Source organism: Emydura macquarii, unplaced genomic scaffold, assembly GCF_026122565.2.
Source record: "Emydura macquarii macquarii isolate MOO-44397 ecotype Brisbane River unplaced genomic scaffold, CSIRO-AGI_Emac_v2 contig_295, whole genome shotgun sequence".
Classification (NCBI taxonomy): Eukaryota; Metazoa; Chordata; order Testudines; family Chelidae; genus Emydura; species Emydura macquarii.
Genome location: NW_027130432.1, coordinates 12,010,135 through 12,030,905, shown reverse-complemented (window position 1 = coordinate 12,030,905; position 20,771 = coordinate 12,010,135). Strand labels below are relative to the sequence as shown.

Below are 20,771 nucleotides of genomic sequence, written 5' to 3'. Positions count from 1 at the left end.
CCTTTGCCAGCGTGCTGCCCATTGGTGCCAACACTGTGGCAGGGGGACTGGCGGAGCGAAGCAGCGGCGTGCCAGCTTCGGGGATGCTACATTGAATGGTCTACAGGCACTGTGCCCGGTGCTCTCCGAGTGAGGCTGGAGTGTGGGGTACAGATGATTCTCCCTGGCTTTCCAGGCTGCTCCAGAGCTCCCTCCCGTTTCCTTGACTGCTGAGTGCCCACCAGACCGAGCCCAGTCCAAACCTGGGACGGGTGGGGAATCAATCTCCTTGGAGGTGTTACAATGCCAGGACTTTCCCCGTTCCCTCTTAGTGTCTCCGGTGCAGGGTTAAAATGTAGGTGCCAGTTTTCCCACTCCCAGCGCCACAGGGGAGAAGCTGCTACACTGCTTGTGTCTTTTCAGCCTTTGGGGCCAACTTCAGTCCTGGTGAAAGAAGGCAGGGCATCGTCCACGGCTGGAAATGTTCCTGTAGATGGAGGTTCACTGTCTGAATTTGGCACAGCTGCGGCAGGTTATTATTTGTATCACAGCTGAGACTAGAGAGCCTGACCAACTCACACCGTGCCAGGCCCTGTGCAAACCTAAAGTGAGAGAGAGACCCCACCCCAAAAGGCTTCTGGTCTGAAGAGACAAAGACAGATAAAGGGGAAATGGGCACAGGGAGGTGAAGTGATTTGCCTGAGGTCACCCAGCACGTCAGTGGCACAGCCAGAAATAAAAGGCAGCTCTCCTGAGTCCCAAACCAGTGCACCCTGCACTGGCTCACACAGTATGTGGAGCTGTTATTGAAGGCAAAGCTCATGGCACTTAACTTCAAAGGCTAGACGATCAGGCATTTTATTTTCCCCTGTAAAGTGGTTATTTTGCACGTGCAGCAGCTGTTCCACTGCTAACAATAAATCAATCAATCACACAGTGAAATAAAGAAAAATCTTTGGCCAATTATAAATTTGTTTTAAGGAAAACCCTCACAACAATGCTACATTATGGATCCCTCGCCAGAGTCTTAGCTAGTGCAAACTGGTGTAACCCTACTAAAGTCAATGGAGTCGACTGATTTGCACTGGCTGAGGATCTGGTCCATCATTGGACAATTGAGAGTGTGAAACACAAAAGCCTCACACTCCTTCCCCCCGTTGCCACCTTCCCCCCCCCCAAATAATTTAAAACATCTCATCTCTGAAGTGTTGCTACATACCAGTCACTCCAGTGATTTTGTTGCTGTTAAATATGTATGCAGAAGAAACCATGTGTCATTAAACAGAGACCCACAAACAGCATTTCAACCCGGAGTCCATTGTTGTATCTGCATTATACCATCATAATAAAACAGGGGCCACATGCTGGGCTGGTGTAAATCGGCAGACTCCCACATGTCAATGGAGCTATGCTGCTTTATAGCAACTGATCATGGTTGGTAAAGTCAATGTGGACAAGGTCCCAGTGAGAGAAAGGATGTTCCAGTAGTTGCAGCGCTAGCCTAGGACTATGGAAACCCACAGTCAGTTTCCTGCTCTGCCACAGACTTCCTGTGTGACCTTGAGCAAGTCACTTAGTTGCTCAGTGTCTAAGTTTCCCCTCATCTGTAAAATGGAAATAATAGCACTTCCCTACATCAGAGGGGGGTTGTGAAGGTAAATATTAGGAGGGAGCATGGGTAATGGATGACCTAGAAGCACATGAAATGGGTAGACACAACAGTTGCTGTACTGGAACAGATCCAGGATTCATCTCATACGCGCTCCTGTCTGACAGGGCCAACACCTGATGCTGCAGCTGTAAACCTACCTGACCATGCAGCTAGGGAGCATTTTCCACCCTAAAGCATGACAGTTGTTTGGGCTGGTGACTCATGCTAGTTCGTGTACGTACAGATGCTTTTCTTAGCCATGTCAGGTTCTACTCAGGTTTTGAAATGTACTCAACTGAGGTTAGGCACCTCGCTGCCATCAATTTACCTATGGCTGTGGAGTTATTTGAAATCTGCCTTTTAGGGCAGGATTATGGGCTGGGATAAACAGGCGTATTGATAGTGCCTCTCACTTACTATGCAGTATAATAATTATAAATCAGTAATGCTATCTTTCCCCTTTGACCTGAGGATCTCAAAATGCTTAACTAACACTTCCTGCCTAAGCCTCACAACACCCCTAAATATGATCGGTATGATCCGCTTTTACAGATGGGGAAACTGAGGCATGGAGCGGGGACGGGGACTTGTGTAAGGTCACCCAGTGAAACAGTTCTTAGGTGTCCATAAGTCCTGGTGGTCCAGTGGGAGCTACTCCTGCTTCAGGGAGGATGGGGGGAAGTCACCGCACAAGGTGAGGAATGGGGTGGAGAGAACAGATGCTCTTGAGGCTAAGGCACTAAACTGGCACTCAGGAGATTGATTGTAAATGCCTCAGGGTGAGGACTGTCTATTAGTTGGAGCCTGTACAGCACCTAGCACAACGGGGCCTTGATCTCACTTGGGATCTCTAGGCGCTGCCTGTAATAGAAATAATAATTAACTATCTGGGTTCCATTCCTAGCTCTGATGCAGGCTCGTTTAATCCCTCTGTGCCTCAGTCTTCCCTGTGTTAAATGGGCATAAACTGGGGGCCTGGAGTCTCCACCCTAAAATACCCTGATAAGAGGCAGCTCCCCCAGGAAGGGGGTGGGGAGAGGTAGGGTTGAGTTACAACGGGGGGGGGGGGGGGGGCAAAAGGGGCGGGCTCCGGGTTGAGCCCACCCTTTGGATGGAGCTGGGGCGAGGGCCGCGCTGCTCGTTAGAGGGCAGGCGGGGAAGTGAGCTGCCCCTCTCCTCGGAGGAATACGACGGTGGCGGCTGGGCCGGGCTGCCTGGGACGTGCTCGGGACTGAGCCGAGCCTGCAGGGAAGGAAGCCGGGGCCAGGGTGCTGCGCTTTGCTCTGCTCTGCCCACAGCGCCGCCGCCGCCGCCCGTGCAACGCGCTCCAGCCCCGGGCGGCGCGGCCCGGCCCCGGGCGTCCATGGAGTCGGGGTGCGGCGGGCTCGGGACGGGAGACAGACGAGCAGCCGGGAGCGCCGGGGCGCCCAGGTAAGAGACGCCGCCGGGCTGCGGGCACCGAGTCCGCAGGAGTCCCTGGGGGCGTGCCAAGGATGGGACCCCCCCCGCTATAGGGGACCCGCATCAAGGTACCGCCCCGGAGCAGCCACCCCCATATCCTCCTGTTATAGGGGACCCGCATCAGGGCACCCTCCCTGGGGCAACCACCCCCATATCCTCCTGCTATAGGGGATCTGCATCAGGGCATCCCCATAGGGTAACCACTGCCCCCATCCCTGCTATAGAGGACCCTGATCAAGGCATCTCCTGGGGTAACCACTGCTCCTACCCCTGCTATAGGGGACCTGCATTAAGGCATCCCCATAGGGTAAACACCACCCCATCCCCTGCTATAGGGGACCCGGATCAGGGCATCCCCCCTGGGGTAGCCACCACCCCTGCCCCTGCTCTAGGGCTGTGGCTCTCCACTTTTCCAGACGACTGTACCCCATTCAGGCATCTGATTTGTCTTGCGTGCCCCCAAATTTCACCTCACTTAAAAACTACTTGCTTACAAAATCAGACCTAAAAATACTGAAGTGTCACAGCGCAGTTACTGGAAAATTACTCACTTTCTCATATTTACCATATAATTATGAAATAAATCAATTGGAATATAAATATTGTACTTACATTTCAGTGTATAGTCTTAGAGCAGTATAAACAGTCATTGTCTGGATGAAATTTTAATTTGTACTGACTTCGCCAGTGCCTTTTATGTAGCCTGTTGTAAAACAAGGCAAATATCTAGATGAGTTGATGTACCCCTTGGAAGATCTCTGCCGCTTTGCATATCCCCAGGGGTATGTGAACCCCTGGCTGAGAACCACTGCTGTAGAGGACCCGGATCAGGGCACTCTCTCCCCGCACTCCGGGGTAACCACCGCCCCTACCCCTGCTATAGGGGACCCGGATCACACTGCTCTTTTCCATCCCAACAGCAGAGTGTAGAGGCGCTGTTTCTTTCTAAAGGTGCCCCAGAGCTGGATGTTCCCTGTTGAGGAAGGGTCCAGAGCTCCCCTGCTAATGGATCCCTGGGCCTTTCCCCTCCATCTAACACCATGGTACTGATGACATTCTCTCCTCCTTAGGGATTTGTCAGCTCACACCAGGGGATTGGCTTGTCTCCTCTTCCTAAAGCAGCCCCAGGGAAAAAACCTCTCTGTGGAGCTCTGCTAAAGGTTTCCCAGGTTGGAGCAGTCTTTCCATCCCAGCAGCAGAGATTTGGGTAAAGTTGCCCCATAAAGATGCTCCAGGTGGGGGTGTTCCTGTGTGACCCTTTGGAGATCACATTGACCTCACCACTTCTTCTGAGGCACTGATTGTTTCCTACGTGCACCGTCCGATTCACTCCTGTTTTGCTCTGTGTCAGAGAGGACCTTTTGGGGGTGCTGAGTCAGTCTCTTCAACTCCCACAATCTGAGCACAGCTCCCCAAAACCAGCCTGCACAGAGGGACCAGGTGTGGATGGAGAGTGGCAGTAATGCTTTGCCTCTCTATAGCACCATGCATCTTAGGATCTCAAAGCACTTCCTACTGGTGAACTAATTGAGACTGGCAACCCCTCTGGGTGGAATTATCCCCATTGTGCAAACAGAGAGACTGACAGAGAAGTTAGTGATTTGCCCAAGGTCACAAAGTGAGTCAGAGCTAGAGCCTGTGAGTGGGCAGGCCATGATCAGGTGCCGAGTTTGATCTGTGCTTTTTCTTGAGGCCATGACATAGTCAGGGTATGAAGGTGCGCGTGTGGACTGGTGACGTCCCTGGACCTATGGGAACCTGCATTGCAACATTTCCCATTGCTGTGGATGATGTGCACTGGGTCCCACCTGGGGTTGTTCCATCTGGCTTGCTTGCGACAAGGGGTTCCCCATGACAGAGAGTTGCAGGGTCACAGATTGAGCTCCCCTCCCTTCCTTTCCCTCCCCCTCCCCCCGCAAGCACACACTCAGTTAAGTGTCACTTTTCCATGACGGAACCGGTAGCACGGCCTGTCTCCCCTCCCCCCCCTCCTTGTGGCTGTACCAATCCTCCACACCCTGATAAGATCATGTTGCTTTAGGATGTGACTCTGCAGTGGAGACAGTAAGGGTGTGGGCTGCACATAGTTTGCACAAACCCCAGTGAAGGTCCCTGTCTGTTGATAGGACAGAACCAGCAGAGCAGACAGCTGGATGTGTGGCTTTTGCTTTCCTAGTGAGGGAGAAACCCTGATAAAATCACTGTGCTGTGGGTAGAGGGCCCACAGCAGAGACAGCAGGAGTGCTTGCCTAGGCATTTCCAAAGGCCTTTGATAAGATAAGATCACCCTGCTGCCTGCTCTTTTGTCTCCCATGGTTATTTGTTAACCTGCAGGATTCCTTGGCAATAGAAAACAATCCACCCAGGAAGAGCCCAGGTACAGGGCAGGGTCCTCTGGGGTCAAGCGGGAGCAGTGCTTGAGAGGATTGGAAGACTAGCCGGACTGCCTGGGACCAGTGTTTGGCCTAATGTGGTTGCTTGTCTCTGACCGTGGCTAGCACCTGGAGTTCCAGGGGAAAGTGTTAGAACCCTGCAGTGCCCGTGACCCTAAGTTCCTTCCTAAGCACCATCAGTTAGTGGCTGGAAGGCAGGTGACGGGCAAAGGTCTGCTGTCGGATACCTCATTAGGGCTGGGCGGGTGTCTCTTCCGAGGACACCCCTGTCAGGAGAGGGGGTGTCTCCCAGGGAGGACCCACCAGATGGCTGCAGCTGCTACCATGGAGGCCATTGAGAGAGCTCCTGAGGTTCTACTTCAGTGTAGGCTGACCCAGACTTAATGACAGGAGGCCTGGAAGAGACTAACCTTGTGAAACGCAGGTGGCGGAAGCAGGAGAGATCCATTAGATTGCCCAGTCCAGTTCTCCAACACAGGATTGTTCTCTGGGGGAGAGTCCTTAGCGCTCTGTGGTGTCTGGCTTTAAAAATCCTCAGCAACAGGGCTGCCATCCCTCCCACGGAAGGCTGCCCCCAGCCCACGGCAGGCTGTGATCCAGGATTCTTTCTGGTAGCCAGTCTGCATTTTCCCTTCCCACATGGAAAAATAGAGATTTTTAGATCCCCTTGGAATTCCTCTGGAATTCCAGAACAGGCAGGATGTTCTCTCGGAAATTCTACAGCTCCTCACTGGGCCGTTTCCATAGAACCCAGTTAGGTTCATCCCCACTGCATCCAATCGGCTTTGTCAATGAGTATTCATCCTTTCACCCTCTGAGCCCTAGTCACGCCCCTGTGCAGCACACTAGATAATTCCCCCTCCTCTTCTCTCTACCTAGAATGGAATGGGTGGAACGTAAGAGAGACTGAGACCCAGAGGAGACTATCTAGTCCTCGTTACAATCATGAAGCTTTGGTCTCCAAAGGGATTCTGGCTCTTGGAGGTGTTCTGCAACGTCGCCACCTTTAGTGTAGAGAGGCCCATGGGGCTGGTAGCTCCCCGTATTGAGCTTTCCATGCAAGGAGTCCAACCACGCTGAGGAATGTGGGCACCGTCAAAATGCTGCGCTCACTGCTTGTAATAAAACCTGCCGCACACAGGTGAAGTGTGGTCTATGCAGGCTAGCTGAGAAGCTGTCTCTGGAGTCATAGAGTTTAAGGCCATAAGGGGCCACCAGATCATCCCGTCTGACCTCCTGTGTATCACAGGCCCTGGTCACCAGCCAGCACCCACATGCAAACCTAACAACCAGCAAACTAGCCAGCCTTGCGTGGGAGGCTCCTGGTTTTCAAGTCCCAGCTGGACAGGCGTCTCTACCGGTTTGGCGACACCTCCGCATGATAGTTAAGTCGAATTCCCCCCAGGATCCGTCTTATTCCATAAACAAACTGAAGGGGAAAATACCCCCTTCCCTTTGCCTCGTGCACGATGTGGGCGGCAGCACTGTGATGGTGTCCTGTGCGACCAGGGGAAATCACCTGTGTGTTGGGCAGGAAGGCAGCCCCTCGGGACTGCCCCACCCTCAGATTCTGAGTGTGGTGGACATTGTTACTCAGTAACCGTTTACAAGTGACCTGGGTCTAGAAGGCAGGACCAGGGCCCTGCCCGGAGACGTTTACAATCGAATCCACCAAACCCCGGGCTGGCAGCTGTTGCTCTCACAAGCTTGGACTGGCTGCGTGAGCGGCAGGTGCATTGAGCTCTTGTTTTCCTGGAAACGGCTGGTCTCCATTTTGAGCGGTGCCGCGGTTCGCACCTTCCCTTGCTTTGGTGGGTAGGACTCCAGTTCTGTGCTCCGGTAAGTCAGTGGCACAACTCCATTGGCTGCTCATGAACAGAAGGCCCAAAATGGGAGTTGATGGTTTTAATTCAGCCAGGAAATTTGCTGGTTGTGAAATCAAGGGGCTGAGGGATTTGGCTGCACATAGCGTAGGGGGCCCGGCAGGCACTGTGCAAAATTCCCTTGTACAGCTCTGCCAGTGCTCCTCAATCTTGATCTGCAGCCCCCCTGCGCTAGCCTGACCTCTAGAGCTCAGCCCTGCCGTACAGTGGTGCCTTTCTCCATTTTCCATCTGCTTCTTCCCCCTTCCCCTCCGAGATAGCTTCCTCGGGTTCCCTGCCTCCTCTCTGGGGCTCCCTCGCCTTCTTCCACCTCTTGCCGCTGTTCACAGCCCCTCCATGCCTATGCGCCAGCCTTTCTTCTCACTGCCCCGAGCTCAGACCAGTCCCTCGCATGTGCCAGCTGCTGAGGCAGTGGGTTAGATAGCTCCCTCCGTCAGCGCACCCTGACCCACCCCAGCGGGTCTGCCCCCTTGCTCAGGCCCTGCTGCAGCTTCCTGCATCCTGAGCTGAGGGCACCACAGAGACTGCGGTTCAGCCATTCTGGCTCCCCGCCCTTCAGAACAGCGACTGGCAGGGAGGCCGATGCTTTAGGCGTTGGGCCTGGGGGAGAAATGGTGCGGGGGTGGGAGGGAGGAGTGAGTGAATCCCCATGGGCGGCTTCAGGAGGGGAGGTGGGAAGGCAGTGTGGTTTCACGATGACCTGGTTTTGCGGTCGAAAGCTCTTCCATGCCTTACTGTACACAGTGCTGGGGGGGCGCTTCCAGAGCAGAGACGACTGGTCACACACACATCCCTCTCCTTGACCTGCTGCTGGTTAATGACATGTCCTCTTGGGGAAAGTGAGGGCAGGTCACCTGCAATGTCAAGGCTAAAATGCAGGGGCCTCATTTGGCAGGAGATGTCAAGGCCAGGTCCTGGCAGGGGAATAGACATGACTGAAGCTGTTTGAATCCTGATCTAGGGCCCGGGAAGGAAATCCAGGCTGTGACTTTCTTTTTTAGTATTCAGGCAAAGGAGGATTCGGGCCTCCTGATCCTTTTCCTGGCAGCTAGCGGGTTCTCCTTCTGGCTTTGTCTCCTGCTCCTCTCTGAGTGGAGCGAGAGAGGTGTATACTGTGCTGACTCCTTCTTGAGAGTCCCATCTCTCTTCTTGCACATCCCATCTTCTGCTCCCCTGGAGTGGCTCCCCTGTTCTCTTAATGAGGACGGGCACCTGCCCGGGGCGGGTAGCAGGATTCTGAGGATTTGAGAGTGTATAAAGACACACAGAGAAGCACAGTGCTTGGTACATTAGCACTGTGTCCACACCCCACCCTTGTGCAGCTGAGCCCAGTGCATGTTCAGGAAGGAACAGACCCAGCCAAGCAATATATGTTCTGAGGATCCTAATTAGGGTCTAAGAAGACAAAGACCCTTTTTGTCCCATCGAATCCTTCCCTGGCCAGGGCCAGATCATTCTCGCAGCGCTCTGGCCAGATCCAATTCAAAGGGGCCGGGCAATGGGGTTCCCACTCCTTCCCTTTCAGGGTCTGGGGTCCTGTTAGAAAACCAAGCATGCTGGGTGGGCTGGTTGCAACCCTGAAGTGCCTGATATAGCTAGACCAGATGAGTCTTGCTGGATCAGAAGTACAGCGCAGACTATAGCATGATTTGCTAACGTGGTCCGGTCCCAGCTACTCAGACAAGATGGCACTGTTCGTTAACAAGCTGTCCAGGCACTGCTGTGTTAGAAAAGAGTCCCTGACACAAGATGTTACTGGGCTCCCCAGCGTGGTAATCGTTAGAGGCCTTCTAGATCGCTTTCCCTGATATTCAGCCATAATTTTCTCCCTGTTAATTTCACCCTATTAACACTGCTCTCTCCAGGCAATCCACAGGTTTAAAGCCCTGTTTCCAACCAGTTCAGGATTGTCTCCTCTGATCTGGTTCCAACAAATGGGTGAGTTGTGTCCACACAGCAGCTGTTTTTACAACTCAACTGTGTAGTGTGTCTGCTGATTGTGTATCCTCAGCTGCCACGCTTCCTGTTTGTATGAGTGCATCCTGGGAGAATCTGGGCAGTTACCCCATAGCGTCCTCGCAATGGGGAGAATGCCTGGAAGATGTGCATACGTGGCACCAACAACACAGGAGGCAATGCATTGTGGGATGTTCTGCCACAGGGAGCTCTGAGAAGGAGGAATGGCCAATTCAGAAATTGAAGCACTATTAGTCATGTTATTAGTGTTGTGCCTCCAGAGTACTCTGTGTGAGAGGCAGGGTTCCCTAGTGGATAGAGCGCTGGACCAGGGCTTGGAGGACTTGGGTTCTATTCTTGTCTCTGCCACTGGCCTACTGGATGACCTTGGGCAAGTCACTTCCTAGCTCTATGCCTCAGTTTCCCCATCTGTAAAATGGGGATAATGATGCTGACCTATAGAAAAGCTTATCATTCTGAATAGTGTCATTTTGCACTGTAGATACTGTGCTGAACCAGTTAACAAGAATCATGTGCCAGATGGCCAGCAGTGAAGACAGGTTGTTACCTGCTGTGGCTCTGAACTGAGAATGAGCCGTGTGATTTGCAGACATAGAGAGCGGTTAGAACCAATCTCTTGGTTGAGATCAGCTTTGGAATTCTTTTGCTTTGGACTCTGGAACAGAGACACGAGCACAGCGCCTTTGCCACGCAAAGCTGAGCCGGTGGCGTTTGGCTTCTGAGTAATTCTGTTGGTTTTTATTATAGCTTTGAATTGCATTAATTATTTAACTTGCAGACTCCGTGACTTATTGTGAGAGGCTCCAGCTGGGCTGGTGCAGGCAGGGTGGTGTGCGTGGTAGATGGTGGAAGAAAGCGAGAGGCTTGCTGCCTTCTGGTGAGCATCCCAAAGCCACGGCCTTAGGCAGACTGGCTCCAGGACATGATAGCTCAAATACCACGGTGATGGGCACAGTCTACAATGCTTGAGAGAGACAAGACGGGTCAGGGCCCATTGCGCTGGGCACTATACACACACACACAGAGCAGACCGGTTCTGTGGGCAGGAATGGGCCATTGCTGTCTCTTGGCTGCTTGGTGTCCCACAGGAAAGGAGTTTGGTGCCTGATACTGAGAGTCATTGTTCCCTTTTGGCTACATGGTGCATGGGGGAAGCCCATGGTGGATGGGACTCTCAGGTTCTAGAGAATGACCATCCCCATCACCAAACCATTATTAACTCCTCCCCCCCCCCCCCACACACACGCACACACGCCGTGATCATGGCTGGTGCCTTTGCTCTGAGCAGCGGCAATGAGCAGAACGAATGCCTGGGGGAACCTGGCACTGCCCCGCACCTCTTGTGCACGGAGGCCTCTTGTTGCAACGGCTGTTGGATCTGGCACCTATTCACCAGCTCTGGATGCACTCAGCAAACCCACCCAGCCCGGCGAGTGCTTTATTCAGAGCGCGTGTTTAAAACTACACGTGGCCTGACGCTGTCGGAGCACTGTGTGGGGGGCCGTACTCACAGGCTCGCAGACATGGACTTAAAAGATAATTGTGTACAACTCTGTAAAAAAATTTAGGGACAGCATCTTTCGTAATGGCAGAACGCCCCTCAGAGGCAGGAAAATGAGCCCTGTTTCCTTATCTCCACTGTTTTTCCCCTTCATCCCATGTGATCCCACACTGGTTTATTATGGTAGGGTGAGTCATGAACTTTGAGGTGCGTGCATTAGTTTATTTTAGAGTTGCTCATAAACCCTGAGCCGCATCGGAGGTTTGTTACCAGATTGCTCATGGGCTCCATATATTGGTTTGTTGTTGTACGGTTGCTCATAGGGACAGAGTGCCGCTGCACGGTTTGTAGGGATTCTCAGAGGTATGGGTTGTACACACTTGTGTGTTGTCGTAGGGTTGGTCATAAATGCTGCGGTGCATTCAGGGATTTGCTGCTGTTGGCTTTGCAGCCTTTGTCCTGGAGATGTAAGACAGCTAGGGAATTACAATAGGTGTAAGGGGAAAAGGGGAAATTTGACTTTCCCCCACACCTACTTTGACAGTGCCCCTTCAAAACAAACAAACTCAACTCCCACCGACCCAGGCTTTTTATTGCTTAAACGTGACAGAAATGAGTGTCACAGACAGGCCTGAGTTGGGTAAAACACAGTCTGTTTCACAAGACAATGGCTTGCAACAACAATCCAGGATGAGACTAAAGAAGGATTCATCCCCCCCCCCTGCCCCCCTCCCCCCCCCCAAAAAAAAACAAACCACTCCTTTTGCCCAAAGCTGTATAGGTTCTGGTCACATAGGTGTCCCGAAGGTCAGGGTCTTCCCTGAGCTATCTGAGGCTCTTAGCTCTGCAGGTTTCCTGTTGAGATGCTTCTGGAACAGACTTTAGATCTGGATCTAAACATCCCTGAAGCCTGAGCGCTTTGTGCTGGTGTGGGAATGATCAGCTGCATGCTTCCTGTCTTAAACAGTTTCCTTTGTTGCATTAAGGAATAACAATACAAAGAAAGAACAAAAGTAAAGTCTCTGTCAGAAAGAGTGTGGTGTGTGCCTCCCCGCGGGACAGGCTGCAGCATTAGCTTTGAAAGCAATATGGCTGCTGCCTCTGCAAGTAGATGATGTCCTTAGAAGTGCAAAGAGGCAGGATGCAAAAAACAGGCGTCGCCATTGCCGATCTACACGCCCCACGGAGCACACTGCTGAGTGTCTGATGCTGTCTGCATGCAGCTGGGTTGGCAAACGGAGAGAGAAAAACCTTCTTGTGGGATAACAGCAGTTCCGTTTCTGGCCCTAGCCGAAATCAGGTAGTACAACAGTGGGAAAACGATTTAAAATGAAAGATGAGAGGGTTTGGTTTGAGTAATTTTGGGCTGCTCCTTATTCTGCCCAGGCTAGTTTGCCCATCCCTACTATTGCTGCACAAAATAATTATCTAACAGTGAAGGTCTATGCATGAAACATTTCTATTGTATTTTCTTAGAGGGCATCTCAAATGCCAGGTGTTACTCACCAAATGAGCTGCGTGGCAGGGGCCTGGAAAGCTGGTACTTCTTCTTGCGTCTTGTGCTCTAGGATCTAAGTTTCCCTTTTAAAAAAGTCTCAACTGACCCTTGTGATTGCAGAGAACGTTCAAAATGGGACCAGTGTGTGAGTGCTCTAGTGATAGCTGCCTCGGGCAGTGTGAACTTTCCCATTCCTCTGAATGAGAGGATGATGAGATGTTGACTCTGAACCCTAACAATGACTGTTTAGCTGTTAGCATTGTTAGCTGTTTCACTGCTGATCAAGGCATGCAGTAAAAGAGATAGTCTCACGAATTATGGAGCTTACTGTGAGTGGAGTCTAGCTTGAGTGTCAGGGAAAGGTGGGGGGACGGGGACGCTTGGGAGAGTACCATGACATTTATTGCCAATTCAGTCCCTGACTTCTCTCTCTCCCAGAGGTAGCATATTAATGTCAGGCTTCAGAAGACAGACAAAAAGCAAGAAGGGGGGAGGAAATGAAAGAAAAGGGAGAGTGGGAAATCTCAGGGCAGGGAAGGTTGCACCAGTGGTGTTAAGGGGCCAGTGAGACAGGCTGGAGGTCTAGAGGGACAGCAGAGCGGTGGATGGTTGGACAGGAAGGAGATGTGCTGAGATGGATGGACAGACAGATGCTCAAGGAGGAAATCTGCAGAACCATGCTTGAGCTCTTTGCATTTTCACTCTCATTGCTTGAGTGTGCCAAGCAGGCCATCCCATCTGTTCCTCATTAGGAACTTGAGGTCTCGGAGAGATTAATTAATGCTGCACTGCTGTCAGATCTGGCAGAGAGAAAATCATGGCACAGACGTTGGTGTCCCTGTCCCGATCGCAGGAACTCCCAGCCTGGCCTTGCTAGGCTAATCCTGGCACCGGGAACCCCGCCTTGGTGTTAAAAGCGTTTTTCTAGCTCTGATGATTCATGCCAGATGCCAAGAACTCCTCCCTAGTGCTGTTATCCAGCTCCTGGCACCCGCATCTTCACCCTTGCACTGGTAACCTGAGTCTGATTCACTAAAGCCGTTCTGGCGCCAGGAAATCCACCCAGCTGCTGGTAACTCAGCCCTGGCTCTAATAACCCACCCACCCTGGAGCTAGCAATACAATGTTGGCACCGGTTATGCCCCCCCAGGGCTAGTAACACCATACTGCTCTGCCTAGTTACTCCACCCTGGCACGAGGAATGTGTAGCGCGGCTTAGTTCTGGGCAGCCTGTCGGGGTGAGTGTGTCGGTGATGCCGGGAGGGCTGTGAGCAGCAAACCTCAACCTCCATCTTCCCTCCCTGAAAATAGAGATGGGAATAAAAATAAAACCCCGCAGGGCCGCGTTCTGATTGTTTTACAAACGCGGGCAGTCCCTTTGATCCCACTGGGACTGCTGGCATGAATCAACTGGTTGCAGTTTGGCCCTGGGTGTGCACGAGATCCCTGAGCGCTGGTGATGTAACGCCAGCCGTGTGCCCATAGCCAGCCTGGCACCAGCCTGGCGGCGCTGGCCGGAAGCGTTGGTTACAAGTCTCTCTCGGGAGTTCTGGCTGTGGCACCAGTAATTGTTCTGTGCCATCCGTACATGTGCTGGTCTCTCCATCCTGTCTCTGGCCAAGGGATTCTGGCCCTGCTTGCTTTCTCCTGGGGTTGGTGATCGGGTCATGATTTCCTAGCTTGCGCCCATAACTGCGTCTTAGTGCAGCAAACTGTATGGTGGCAACTCCACTGGAGTGACAGCAATTCTTTTGATTGGGACAGGAATCTGAATTCCTAGCGCTGACCCCGTGTGGCCATGAAAGACCCCACAAAACTTTTCCTAAAAGCTGGGACGTTAGCTTTAGCATCCTGGTCATATTCCATGCAGTGTAATTCTATTGTGCTTTCCTAAGTCACCCCCAGCAATGTCAGTGGGGTGTCATTCTCCACTTCCTGTCCTAAAGTGTCAACCTTTGGGCTTGCCTACCAGACATGTCAGTGGACCTGGCTACATCCCACTTATCTCCTGACGTGATTCAAATATTGTTGTCCCTTGTAGTGTAGATGGGACCTGAACCCATTTCCGAACCTTGCTCCAGCTCTCCTGCAGCACAGTTCAGAGATGTGGGATAAAGTATGCTATCAAACGTCTCTCATTTTTGAGAGATGTCACTCATTTTAATTCCAAAATTTCCTACACTCCCCACTCTCTGAAAATTATTTGACAGAAATAAAGATTTGTGCTCCAGAGGTTCTAGAGAGTGATTAATGCTAAAGGAAGGAAGCTCCCACTGTTTAAGTTTCCTGCATGAACAATGTTTAGGTGCCTGTCACTTTGGGTTTTCATCAGGCATTGCTTTCCATATTGAGGCCATGGCAGATTGAGGGGTTTACTTAGATCCTATCCATGCTACGGAACAGTGTTTCAGACGTGACAAAGGGACAACTGTGTTGTGACTTGGTTGCTCTTGCAGTGTAGATGGGCTTTCTTTGTACCCTGTCAGACATCTCTTGTGTTCCACCCCAGAGGGGGCCACTTTTCGATGCAATGGGATTTGAGTGGCATGATAAGCTATACAGGTGGTGCTAAGGTACATTTTAAAAAAAGACCTCATAGGTATCTGTCAGAGAGGAGTAAGCAACACACCATTTGGGGGCTTGATCCCCTGACTCTTAGTCAGAAGCATCCAGGCCTGATCCGGTGGTAGGTCACTGTGTAGCGTGTGCCATCTCAGCCGTCACTTTCCTGGCCCCAAGGATTGGTGGTAGGTGGATTGACTTGGTACTCTTTATGTCTTGGCTTCTGCAGTTGGGCAGAGTGCTTTGGGATCTTTGGAGATGAAAAGGGCTGTAGATCTGTGAGATGATGTCATTACTTATTGGCTGAAACCTCCTGCTGCCATGAATGCAACTACCCTCGTGTTTTGATTTGCCTCTGTAGTGCATTAAGCTCTGGAGAGCCTTCATCAGAGATGATTTCTCTGGGGCCTGCAGTACCTGGAGCCTAGTCCCTGTTATATCCTTGCTGTGAATTTTCATCCCCACGCCCCTGTCTCAGTTCCCCTCTTTGATCTTCAGCAGATTCACAGGCATGGAGAAAGTTGTTCCTTGTGCATCTCGATGAAGAATCGAGGGGTTAACAACTGGACTGTTCCATTTCTTGCCTTCTATATGATGCACCTTGGTTTTTCCCGAATGGTTCAGTCAGAAAGAGAAGCGGGGAGGGGGGGAAGAGAGACCAAGGGGAAGATGTCACTATCTCTAATCTATCTGTCATTTTTATTTTACAGCCAATGCCAGGGAGGAGGCGAGCATGAGGGCTGCTAGCACAATGTTGAGGAGAGCCACCACCGGCCTCCTGGAGAGTATCTGAAAACAGGTGAACGCAGAAGGAGGAGCTGGGGGGGCGGGGAAGAGACAGACCGAAGGAAAGCGGGTGAGGGAAAAGCCTTGAGCTCCTTGCCAGTGGATCCCAGCTGCAGAGGGCTACGCCATGGCTACGAATTTTAACGACATCGTCAAACAGGGCTACGTGAAAATGAAGAGCAGGAAATTAGGGGTAAGTGGGGAGGAGATCTCGGGGATTGTGCTGCATGTTTCGTTATTAACTAAGTGAGGATTTTTTTTTTCTTTTCCCCCTTCTTGCTGCTTTGGAAACACTGGGGCAGCTTCAAAATGCAGAAGGACCTCCCCCCCGACCCCGCTTTTGTGTGGAGAGCATCCTCCCTAGAGATTCTGTCTCTGGCTCATGCCTTAGCATCCTTTCCAACCGCTCATCCATCCTGATGGCTCTGAGCACCCGTGCACAAGGCTCCTGGGCTCTGTGCAGTGTGTAGGGGGCTGCATGCAGCCAGGCTGGCTGCTGTCCCTGGTCATTCCGGGGGCTGCTGCTGGTAAAGTTGCAGCTGTGACGTTTCCACTGAAAAGTCTGGGGTTTCGACTGGGTTTTGTCCTGTGAATTCAGCTGTAGGAATCTCCTTCCGAGAGAAAAACTCTGCTGAATTTGTATCAGCCCAGGAGACAAGCTGGGTGTGTATATTTAAAACAAAACAAAACAACCCTCTGACCCAATGGGTTATTTACAAGCTAAAGGGGGAGAGAAGAGAAAATGGTTTTGCACTTGTTGCTTTCTGTGTAATGAAGTAGGAATTTGGCACTGTGATTTGTTCTCATGCTGTCCGGACCAGGCAGGCTGCGGCACCGTGCGGGCAGGGGCAGATATAGCCACGATTTCGGCCTAGCATCCCTGTTGCTAGGCACAGCCAAACCCAGTGAGATCCTGAGCCCTTCCGTGCCACTGACTGCATTTGCACATGACGTCAGCACTGGCTAGGGAATGGTTAACTCTCCAGTTTGGTCCCTAGCCTGTGCATCACCTGGGATCCCTGGGAGGTGGTTTATACAGCCGGAGGAGTGTGTGGGTGGAAGGGGAGGCATGCATAGCGCTGTACTTCTCTATAGTCCTTTGGTGGATTGGAGGGGAGGGATGTGTTAACAGGTCACTGCTTCTGGGGCCCGATCCTACAAGGTGCTGAGCATCCTCCATTCCCATGGATTGCATTGGGACTTGAGGGTGCCCTTTGCTTTCCAAGGATCAGGTCCTTAGTGAGAGGACTGGGGCTGTTGATCAGGTTCCTTGGGCCCCTCTGCTTACTGGATTCATGCTCACTTTGTGTGCATGGACCGAGTCCCTGGAGCTCCGTGCTGCTCTGGCTGGAACCAGCAGCTGGCAGCACTGCCCGAAGCGTAGGGAGGGCAGGGTGAGCTCCCACTCATAGGAGATTCAAGTTCTTGCTCCACCCCAGTTAATCAGTTAATTTTTTCACCTGCCCGTGATATGCAGGTGCTGTCATGTGACCGGGGCGCCCATGCTGTTTGACCTGACCCATATTTTAGGCAGAGCTGTTGGCAAGTGAGTGTGCTTAGCATTTCAATAGAAAGAGCCTCTGTACTGGGATCCGTTCTTAAAGGGGCCAAACAGCAGTCGCTGAAACAAAGAAACCCCCAGCCTGGAACGAGAAGAGGTGCGTGTGGGGTTGGGCGGAGCTGTGGGGTGACACATGAGCCTCCCTCCCCCCCACCCCGGCAAGAGGAGGGCAAATCCTGGGTCATGACAAGGGCAAAAATGAGATCTCAAGTCTGGCCCCTGTTTGTGGATGTGAGATAAACCATCATGCACGTTATTTGGCCGTGATGGCACCTCTGCTCGGGAGGGAGTCAGGTGTGGGGTAGCATGGGGGGCGCAGGTCAGAATGGAAGGGCTCTGGGGGAGCTGTGTGTGGGGCTGGGATTGGAATAGCATGGGGTGCTGCAGGCCAGGATTGGGGCATCAGCAGAGCTGGGTGTTTGGGCCCAAGCACTGGGCTAAAAGGGGAGCTGCATGTCGGGATTTAGGGGCGCTGGCAGGGCTGGAATAGCAGGGTGGACACATCTCGGCTCCGGCGGGTTGCAGCTGGGCCCTGCTGAGCTGTGCGAAGACAGGAAGTGTGTGAAATGGCTGGGCTCTGGCCAGCTCCGCCAGCACTAAACTCACCCCCAGATAATGTGATGCAGCCATCCCACCTGCAGCCGCTATCTGTGCACGTTTTTCATCCCAGCTCCAGCGGGTTCCACAAGTGGGAAACCGGAGCTGTCGGGAGCCCACCAAGCATCCTGTTCCCCCGAGCGTCCAGATTGCAGCAGCAGTCGCTGGGCCTGGCAACGTCGTGCAGTTTGAAATCCGTTCTGTGCTTGTGGCCGCGTGCTGGGCTGCCGGATCCTGGCCTCCAGAGCGATGCCATGTGGGTCTTAGCTTTAAAGTGGAGTTACTGCTGCTGGGCACCAGCCTGTGCCCACGGAAGAGAAGCAGCTGCTCCAGCCCTGCCTTACGGGGTGAGAGAGGAGTTTTCCCTCCCCACGCTCCCTGGCATTTACTGCCGACAAGGTGGCTGGTTGCAATGTGATCTGTGGGAAACACTCTTAAGTCTCCTAGGCCATGCGCTCGCCAAGGACTTGAGGCTGATTTGAACTGGTGACCTAACAGTGAAAGAGCTCGTTGGTCATCCCCAGACCCCTGTGCTAGCCAGGTCTCTGCCGTGCCCCACTGACCGTTGCCAACTGCCATCCTTTCCTCTTGCTTTCTGGAGCTTTGCACTGACTGGCCGAGTGGATGTGCCCTCTGCCAAGCCACCAGCCCTGAGGAGTCTGGGTGCACGTGGTGGATCTGTGTGTATTGGCATGTTAAAGGGAAATGAGACGAAAGAGGTTTGCTGTACGTCGAGGGGAGCTAGCACAAAGAGCTAGCGTCTAGCTGGGAGGCAGCTCCAGTGGCAAAACCAAGGAACTTGTGTGTTATGGCCCAGCTCGCTGTATGCTTCGAGTGTCAGGGAACCCTGCTGTGGCAGGAGTGGAAGCTGGGCTGCTGGTATGGCAGGCCGAGAATCTACCGCAAACTGCCAGTGCCTCGGGTGTGGCTTAGTTAGTGCTTCTGTAGCAACTTTCACCTGCACTTCGCAGGCATCAGTGGATCAAGCCTCCCACGCTCCTCTGAGATGGGTGTCTCTAGTCTAGCCCCATTGTACAGCTGGGGAAACGGAGTCTCACAGCTGCGGGAGGGGAGCAGGCTGACATTTTACCAAAGTGTCTGCTTTAGGCCTCAGTTTGGGTCCCCTGAGGCATCTGGAACCAGTGGCCTACTCCAGAAACTTCCCCTGCAGGATCCAATAGGGGCCTGGTATGCCCCGGGGGCTGTCAGAGATTCTCTCCCCACTGCTCCAGCGTTGAGAGCCAGGTTGGCAGCCGAGGTGGTGAGGCCCGGCTGTGTCTGAGCGGGGAGGCCAGACGTGGCCAACATGGCTCGTGCCTCTGGAGCGGCGCTGCTCAATAGAGGGAGGGTTTCTGACCCTCCGCCGTGGAGACGCCATCTTAGCCTCTGTCTCATCATTTCCTGCATCTGGCACCCTGTCCATGGGTTCCAGGCTCCCCTCTCCTCACCCCAGACCCACAGCTGCTGTGATGCCAGTGAGCATCAGCGAAGGGCAGAGGGTCCCCCATCCACGTGGCTGGCCATGCAGGTGGCAGGGATACAATTCCCATCCCACAAGTGCTGCCCTTGTGCTAGGGCTATTGAAGGTGAATGCTCCCCTCTCCAGAAGGACACGGCGAGGAGGCACTCAGCCCAGTGCAGGTGGCAGCGCTGATGTGCAGAGACGAGCATTGGCTGCACTCGCGTAACGTGTGGGGCAGTGGCTGGGGTCTGCAGGAGGCCTTGTATCTCCTCCTCCCAAGGACACAATGCGATCCTGGCCCTGCAGCATCCACTGGCTCTCCGTGTTGGCATTATCTGTCCCTTTACACTGTAAGCGCCTCTGGGCAGGGGCTGTATCTCCCGCTGGGCCTCGCGCAGCACTTAGCCCGCTCCTGGCGCTTAACGACACTGTGAGCAGTCGGGGGTTGTGTCCCCACCTGCCCTGCAGTCCCAGGTGCCTCTAATGCTGAGCTGCTATGGCTCACAGCTCTGACCCCAACAGCCAGCCTGCAGGCACGTGGGTCACAGCCTGGCTTCCACTGCCCGGTTACTGTCTATAGGGTGACTCCCAACGCCCTGCCCCCGGTGCCAGATCGCCCCCAGACGGCCTGCCCCGGCAGCGTCCAGCCCTCTCCTGAGACACTCACGGATGTTGGTAAGTTCATTGCGCCTTTAAAGAGTTGACACTCATCAGCTCATTATTTTAACTGGGTTTGACAAACACTTGTACTTCAATCACAGCGCTGGGTTGGTTTGGCTCAGAAGTAAAACTGATTTCTTGAATCAAAAAGAGAGAGGATTTAGTGATACCAAGTGTAAGGAATAAAGACAGAAGGGGCTACAAGCAAACGAAAGTAAAAATACACTTCTAAGACAAAACTTAATTTCAGAAAGGTCCAATCTTTGGCTAAACAGGTTTCTAACCTAAACTCTATTCCCGAGACGTCAATCTGCTTGGGCCAAGGACCCAACGTTCTCTGATTTCAAGAGCTCTGGCTCCTTGAATCTCCTAAGTCATGGATGCCCCAAATGTCTTTTTGCCCCCTCCCCCCCTTATATTACCACCCTGTCTCTGTTTCAAGAGGCAGGAAGGTTTCCTGCTGCTTTTCCTTTCTTCTGGACTTCCCATCTTCCTGCTGATTTGTATGTGAAAGGATTTCTATTGTTTTGATCCCACACTGCTTAATTTACATTGCAGACAGGTAGATAGCAGCCTCCCCTTCTGTCTGGGAGAGAACCGGTTTCTCCTTTTGTCTGGTCGCAGACTTTAAAGCATGATATCAGTGAGTATCCATAAATCCTCAGATAGTGTTAAGTACCTGCGTTTTACAATGGTATTAATCAGCAGTGTGTCGCGGGCTTTCATAAAAGACCTTACTTGACACATTGTTATAATACAGTAATGTAGCATACAATCAGTTGCTTCAATTGCTTGTCATT

General features: G+C 52.6%; 1 protein-coding gene across 2 annotated transcripts in view; it reads left to right on the top strand.

Moving 5' to 3' along the window:
- Positions 1-2,931: 2,931 nt before the first annotated feature.
- The window catches only part of DOK4 (docking protein 4), a 40,955-nt gene continuing 23,115 nt past the window's right edge, over positions 2,932-20,771 (top strand). For both annotated transcript variants that reach the window (XM_067552299.1, XM_067552290.1), the window contains exons 1-2: positions 2,932-3,061; positions 15,616-15,884. In XM_067552299.1, coding sequence (XP_067408400.1) covers positions 15,819-15,884 — 66 coding nt within the window. In that variant the 5' untranslated portion in view covers positions 2,932-3,061; positions 15,616-15,818. The remainder of the gene's footprint in view (positions 3,062-15,615; positions 15,885-20,771) is intronic.